Below are 7,206 nucleotides of genomic sequence, written 5' to 3' on the forward strand. Positions count from 1 at the left end.
AACCGGATCACCCGGAGAAAATCCTAACGTTACCTTCACCTACAAGACACCGACCCTTGCTCCGCGCCTGCGGAAGTTGCAGATGGCTCGGCCCGCAGACGAGAAGAACTTGGAGAAGAGGGAGGTCTTCTTTGTTTGTGCTATCAAGTGAAGTTTGACAGACGAGACGATGTAGTCTTCAAGTACTTGGTCCCCTAACTTCAAAAAGGCCATCACCATAAGTGTACCGTCCATCTTCTGGCATAGGTCCTTGAAAATGGTCTTCTCGAGGCCCTCGAAAGTTTCTGGAGTGACCTCAAAGTCGACACCCTCGACTTTGGGCCATATCCTTTCAAACAGAGGCTGAAAGACGGCCTTGTGTTCCTTGAAGGTAAAGCTCAACTTAAGTTTCGTGAATGCCCGTGAAACCAGCTTCTCCAGGAAAATCTTAAAGAACATTTTCCTCTTATCTTCCTGCACAGGAATCGCTGAAGGAGCTCTGTTCTGGTGGTCGACGTCCCGGAACCATGTTGGTGCACATGTTACTGTTGGTATTATTGGTGATGGTGTTGGTGTTGGTGATAGGGTCAGTGACTTGCCTTTTAAAGCTTGCCTAATCGTTTCAGCGAGCATGTCAGTCTGAGTGTCCTGCCACCACTCAAACAGTCCCAGGAAGTTCCAAATTTTGTCCCATAGCTCATCATACAAGACCATATATTTTGGAGGAAAGTTCACGGTCGATTTAGAGTTCTTGTCAGACTCAGACTCACTCCCTCTAGGTAGTGGGTTGTACGCGGGTGCCGTCATGTGCTTGAAGAGGAATTTACTCAGCTGCTGTGTGATCAGCAGGCGTTCATCCCTTGCAAGACTCCTGGACATCGGAAACACAGAAACCTGCTGTCCAGCCTGTGGATCTTCATCATCCAATATCATACAGGTGGATATGATTTTCTCTATGTCGAATAGCAAAACAGAGTCGTGATTAACCGTGGAATCTAGCTGGAATTTGGTCTTCAGTTGTTCCGTTATGCGATTCAGCCACATTTTGGCAAAACGCTTTGTAATAAAGCTCTTGAGTTTGCTGCATGTATTTTTCTTGGCCGACTCGCTCTTCTGTTCGTCATCGGTCTCCTCCGATTCCTGGAGTTCGTGAAAAAGGTCTTCATCAACATTTATTTCCAGAGAGGTGTCAAATTGCAACCTCTCAAAATCAGTGTGACAATTCTTCCAAGAAAGGGTCAATGATCTTATCCACCTCCCTTTGAATTGTTTCCTGAAAAGAATTATCACTGTCTAAAGATTCTTTAGACTCCTCAAATGGCAAGTCCAGGTCGATTATCACTAGGTCTCGGGCCAAACCTCTTTTCTGCCTTTGCGGTCGAGGTGGGAAGATCCTTTTCTTCTCCGCTGTGAATGCTTTTGTCATTTTTAAGGCGTGACAAACCATTGTGTCGAGTCTCCCGAGGGAAGTGATGTGCTGTGGGACACAAGACCTAATAGGGTTGGAGAGGATGGAATTGATACTGAGTGCAACCTCTTCATTGATCAGGTCTAATAAGTGTTCTGAGCTTTCACAATGGACTTGGCCTGTGATGCCCAGAACTGTTTTAAAAACCTGGATGACTGTGTCACACAGAGCGGTCTCGCCTTTTTCTTCAGGCTTTGCCGCATTGTGGTTCACGATGGCTTTGGACAAGGTTGTTATAATGTCCAAAAGCAGTTCTGCCATCAGAACGTCGATGGTGTTATGCGGGATGCTGGATTTCAACAGTGCCCACTGTTTTGATGTCATCCTAATAAAGAAGGACTCAATCAGTGGCTGAATTGTCAATTGGAAATCCATTGTTGAAGACATGGTGCTTGTTGTTTTATCAGAGCTGAAGTTCCTCAAAGTCTGCTAGTTTAAAACTGACAAGAAGTAGAAACGTTTGCTGCTTACCCAGACTTCAGCAACTGCCCACCTTCAAGGAATCAAAGCCCACTGGATCACAACACAGCCATGACGTCACAAAGCCATAACGTCACAAAGGAAAGCCAATTGGAACACAGCTGAAGTCAAACAAGTTCGCAGCCCAGCAACCGTTGCTAGGCAACCGATTGGCTACAGCTAACGTACAAAAGGCGATTGTCGGCGGTTGAAAATGATCGGGGTCCCAATTTGTTTTTTGCGGGAAACCCGAAAGTAATAATATTTCAAAATAAAAGTCAAGGCAATAGAATGACCGTATGCAAGAAATTCTTATTCTGTGATGCAATGCAAGTACATACCAGAGTAACATTAGAAGAAAATGAATGAATGAATGAATATAAATAAATAAACCTGGGCCGATGGGAGTGGGTTAGCAGCAGTAGTTAGTTGACTACATGCAGTTTAATATTAATGTATCCATGTACACAGCAAGAATCAACTTTTTGATTAACCGGTGCATTGTTTGCAGAGTGTAGCCTGTAAGGACACGCAAAGTAAGTGTTCACCCTTTCTACCACTAGATGGCAGCATAAGTGTATTTAAACCATAGATTTAGTCATATTTACCTGTGCCTTCGTTAATTATCTAGGTTATTAATACAGATGTATTTAATGTTGATTATTTCATCTGATATTTGATGTTGATGGTCAATTTACACTAGTTGTATACATCATGTATTTACTTGTTATATATGTGTCATTTAAGAACCAAACATTCCTACGTGGAAGAGTGAGCGTGTGTTGATTCAGATGACATGTATGAAACACCAGCCTTTGTAAGATCAAGGCAGAAATGGTTAGAGCAAGGTGAGCAGACGTCTACCCATTTCTTTAAGAAAGGTCATAAGCCAAATAAAATTATATCCTGCAGTTGAATATTGAGGGGACTGTTAGTGAGAATAGGGATATCTCAAAGTTTTGTTATAAATATTATTCTATTTTATACAAAACTAAGTTCAATGGGGATGCCTCGACAGCTTTTTCTAAATATTTGGACAGTGTCAACTCAATTAGCCACAAGAGTTAGTGTGATTCACCAATCACTTTAGAAGTTCAAGTTGCCATAAATCATCTAAAAAAAAAAAGACTAAGTCCCTACATTATCAATATCGATGGCCCAGCTTTTTACCAGAGCAACATTTAATTTAGAGAGACAATTAATACAATTTAAAATGTGTATTTATAGCTTTCAATGCAAAATGATCAGGTGTGTCGTGGTCAGTTATTCCCTGTGAGATAATTAGATGTGTGAGGTGAAAGTATCTTTCCATTCAGCGCACGCAAATAGATTCAAAATCCGAGTTGATCACCTGCACACTAACATCATTTTGTCCACACCTGAAATTTACTCTGTACAAAAAGGCTATTTTTATTTTATTTTTTATTAAAGACAATTTTGTGCATGAAGGCCAAAACATATGTCTGTTCCTAAATACACTTTTGCTTAAATAATACATAAATTACAAATTGTATGAAATCAGACCAAATAAAAAAACAAAAAAACCTTCAATTCACACTCTGTCAAGAGAAACCCTGACTGTGATTGGTCCATATTCTGTTTTGTAGTCTTCTCTTTGACTGAATAAACACTGCTCACCCACCAACACTCAAAACTACATCTGAAAAGTCCCAAACATTTTATTTCCGTAGTGTCATTTCACCTTAATAATTACACTAAAATCACCAGCATTTCTTCAACTTTATTTAATGCAGCCTTTTTCAATATACAAGTCTCAATAAGCATGATTAAAAGATCACAATGGCTTTATTATGTCTGTGTTAAAGAACTTCCCATATCCTATTATATTAAAATATTTCATATATAGAGTCCGTATTTAAACAGAGGTTTAATAATAAAAAGTGACTTCCCATACAAGGCAATTATAGAATTCAATTAGATCGGGAGTCTCATAAATTATTAGAACATCGGAAACAGAAATGCTGAAATGAACCAAGAGAACAGCGCCGTCGTCACAGAGGTGCTGTGAATGACCAGAGAGAGAAAATAAAGATGACAAAGAGCTTCTGAAGGACAGATCAGACCAATGACAAACGACTTCCCGCTGCCGAGTCCACACATTCAACGCAGCGAACACCGTCTACAGATGTTTCTCACACACACACACACACACACACTTATAATGACTGAGAAATTTGTAAAAAATAAGCACACGTTCCGTCCTTCGGGTACGATATGAAGAGTGTTGTTAGAGCTCAGGCGTCCTGCGAACAAATAGTCCCGGGGACGCTCTATAACAGTCTTTAAGTGCAGGCATACCAACCTTCCCCATGAACCTAGTCTGACGCATACACACGCTTCAAAGACGACCGTGCCTTTTGAACAAAAACACTTCAGTTTGCCTGGACTGTATCTGAATGATACCTCAGTAAGACAGCATTGTTCTATGAGAATAAACACTGATTCATTCAATCATTGACATACATAATCACCCCATCATCATCATCTTGGATTCACTCTCCGTCCTCGCACTGTCCGCCGCATCGGTTTGATTTGTGTGACGATAAGAGTTCACGACGGTTCAGCATTTTCTTCAGAGCGATGGTGAGAGACCACAGCTGGAGATGGAGCAAGAGGCATTCTCGAGTCTGACTCGCACCGCTTTCACACAAACACCAAATACATGCACACACACACACACACACAGATGAGCGTCCTTCCTTCAGTGTTTCCTCGTCTCCACAGTCCCACTGAAGATTATTTGGAGATTTGCTGTTGGAGGTGGAGCAGGAACTCGTAGTATGAAAGGGCCGACTCTGTCCGGTCCTCGATCATGTTCTGCATAAAGGTCGGTTTCAGCTGGCTCTCGTCCCTGAGAGGGTCAAAGGGCAAAGAGAGAGAAGTCGTCAGCTGAAGTTCTTTCATTTCAAAGTGCAGACGAAGGGAATACAGGCATCGTCTTTCATTATGAAAATGTAGAAGATCTTCTAATTTTCCCACTAACCTTAATTTTTGTAACTTTGTCGTTTTGTTTTGTTACAGCAGCTAGTCCACCAGGCTCCAGACTATTTTATCACCACTGTCCCAAAAATCATTTAAAGCGCTATGAAGTCAAGTGTAAAATATTAAATTCTAAATGTTATCCTTTCACTTTGTTAAAATCATCTATAGCGGTTATTTGCATAAAAGCACACAATTTAAATGATCAGGGAATAAAAGACAGTATTATTATTGGTAAAAACAATCTTGGAATAAGCTGTTTTAATTATGTTTTATTAGTTGATGATAGCTAGTGTCATAATTCACTCTCTCATATCCATTTGGTTTTGCTGTAAAGACATCTCCCTCAAACAACTATATTCATTCAAATGTCTCTCATTTCCAAGATTACATTCGCCCAATACTCATTTATACTGAATACAGCCTGAACGCATCATAATGGAACCATCGTACGTTAGCAGTGCTGCTATCGCTGGAAGCTCTCCTAAAGGAGCTGCTCAGTTTTCAGATTCTATCAGGACTTTATCAGCCATCTGGGTTCCGACGGGTTCACTCAGTGGAACAGAAGGTGAGCGTGAGATGACAGTGGAGTACCTGCCAAAGTTAAAGTCTACCAGCAGCTGTCGGCTGGTTTAAATTTCCCCAGCACTCTTTACTCTCTTATATACGGGATGTTGCACACCTGATGACATGCAGGGAGGGGAAGAACGGCCTCTGATCCCTCAGCCACCCGATGAAGGCTCTGGTTCTCTGCGACTCGGCGGTGTCCAGCTCTGGGACCAGATACTGTGAGGAGGAGAGAGCGGAGGAGGATGCAGTGAGTGACGATCGCTCAGTGACAAGGTGACACAGCAAGTAACAGTGGAAAATATTGGGATGACTGGGGTTGTTTTTCTAGCAGTGGGCTTAATATGAACAAACACCTAGCATCAGGCTGTTAAGGACTAAATAACGGTCCTTACCAGCTGAAACATGACTCAACATCCCATTCAAAACTGACAACTTGTTTACACACGAAATCTTTGAGACGCGATTGTTATCCTCCTCACCTCATCGGTGAGATCGTCGACGCGGTACAGAGCAGGGTGGATCATGAGCATGGAGTAGACCAGTGGCTGGTACTTCAGCTGACACATGGCAAACAACCGGTCATCCAGCCTGGTGCTGGTGCCCGTCCTGAAGGCTTTCTGCAGGGGTGCACATGCAGACGCGTGAAACTGGATCAGTAAAGGCTCGACGGAGCAGGAAAGCAAACAGAGAAGACTTTTCCTCCGAGTCTAAAACACATGAAGGTTTATTGTCAGTAGTTGTAAGGGTGTAGCGTCTGTCCGACCTGTTTGAGCAGCGCGAGGATGAAGAGGGGGAAGAGTCTGAGGCAGGCCGGGGCCAGCAGGCCGGGCTGCTGGATGGTCAACACAGACTGCCGGAACGACGTCAGCGAGTCGATGGCAGCGTTGGTCATCGCATCTCTGGCATCGCCCATACTGGCCGTCGCCGAGCGGTCCACAGCTGGGGGGGGGGGAAGAGAAAGAGAGAGAAAGAGAGAGAGAGAGAGAGAGAGAGAGAGGCATTAGAAAACGTCTCCAAATGAGGTGCCAGTGACCCCTTGTGATCACCTCTCACTTCATCTATTGTTTGTAAATCAGCGTGATGCAGCAAAGCACCTCCTGTGCATAGACAGCCAGAAAAATAAAATAGAAGAAATCAACACAATACAGCCGTTGTCTATTCCTTGGCGTGTTCCAATCAAACCAAATTGGCCAAACACTCGTGTCGCATCCCTCTGTGGACTTGTCAACATTTCAGTTGAGTGCAGGATTTTAAAATCGGACTGTGGTAGATACAAGCAGTGGTAACAACCCTAATTGCGTCGAGGTGAGACTTAGAAACATCATTTCAGTGGCGTCTCAATCCATGTCTTTAATGTGAGGAGGTCAGGAGGAGTTCACAAAGAAGAATACTGCTTTGTGTACAAACTTGTAAAGTTGCTAAAGTGGGATTCTTTAAAAGTAAGAAGGAACAAACATGTGCCATATTGCTGATATTTCTTCATCTGTTCTTGCAGTGATCCGACTGCTCAGTTTGCAACGGTCGCTACGGAACCGCAGCTGTCGCCACTCGTCGCCATCTGTCAGTGTTAATAAGAGTTAAGGGGATTAAAAACTTGATTAAATAATTACTCACAGGACTAGAACATCTCGTTTCTCTATTTGTTTTCATATTCTGTTGAAGGAAGAAAGTTTCTCTGTGCTTGCATTAAATCTGATTTTAAACATGTGCACGTATGAGCACGGTTTTGT

General features: G+C 42.6%; 1 protein-coding gene and 1 long non-coding RNA gene across 2 annotated transcripts; both read right to left on the minus strand.

The window, feature by feature from the left end:
* Positions 1 to 3,627: 3,627 nt before the first annotated feature.
* LOC116378449 (uncharacterized) lies at positions 3,628 to 5,678 on the minus strand. The gene is made up of 2 exons (XR_004212302.1): positions 5,589 to 5,678; positions 3,628 to 4,778 (listed from the first exon to the last, which is right to left on the minus strand). It is a non-coding gene; the product is annotated as an uncharacterized LOC116378449 (long non-coding RNA).
* A 229-nt stretch (positions 5,679 to 5,907) lies between these two features.
* LOC116378448 (protein transport protein Sec24A-like) lies at positions 5,908 to 6,412 on the minus strand. The gene is made up of 2 exons (XM_031840327.1): positions 6,240 to 6,412; positions 5,908 to 6,093 (listed from the first exon to the last, which is right to left on the minus strand). Exons 1-2 carry the CDS (start codon positions 6,387 to 6,389, stop codon positions 5,914 to 5,916), a joined length of 330 nt encoding a protein of 109 aa, XP_031696187.1. The 5' UTR covers positions 6,390 to 6,412; the 3' UTR covers positions 5,908 to 5,913.
* Positions 6,413 to 7,206: the final 794 nt, after the last annotated feature.

Source organism: Anarrhichthys ocellatus, unplaced genomic scaffold, assembly GCF_004355925.1.
Source record: "Anarrhichthys ocellatus isolate YVR2014 unplaced genomic scaffold, GSC_Weel_1.0 scaffold2624, whole genome shotgun sequence".
In the NCBI taxonomy this organism is placed as follows: Eukaryota; Metazoa; Chordata; class Actinopteri; order Perciformes; family Anarhichadidae; genus Anarrhichthys; species Anarrhichthys ocellatus.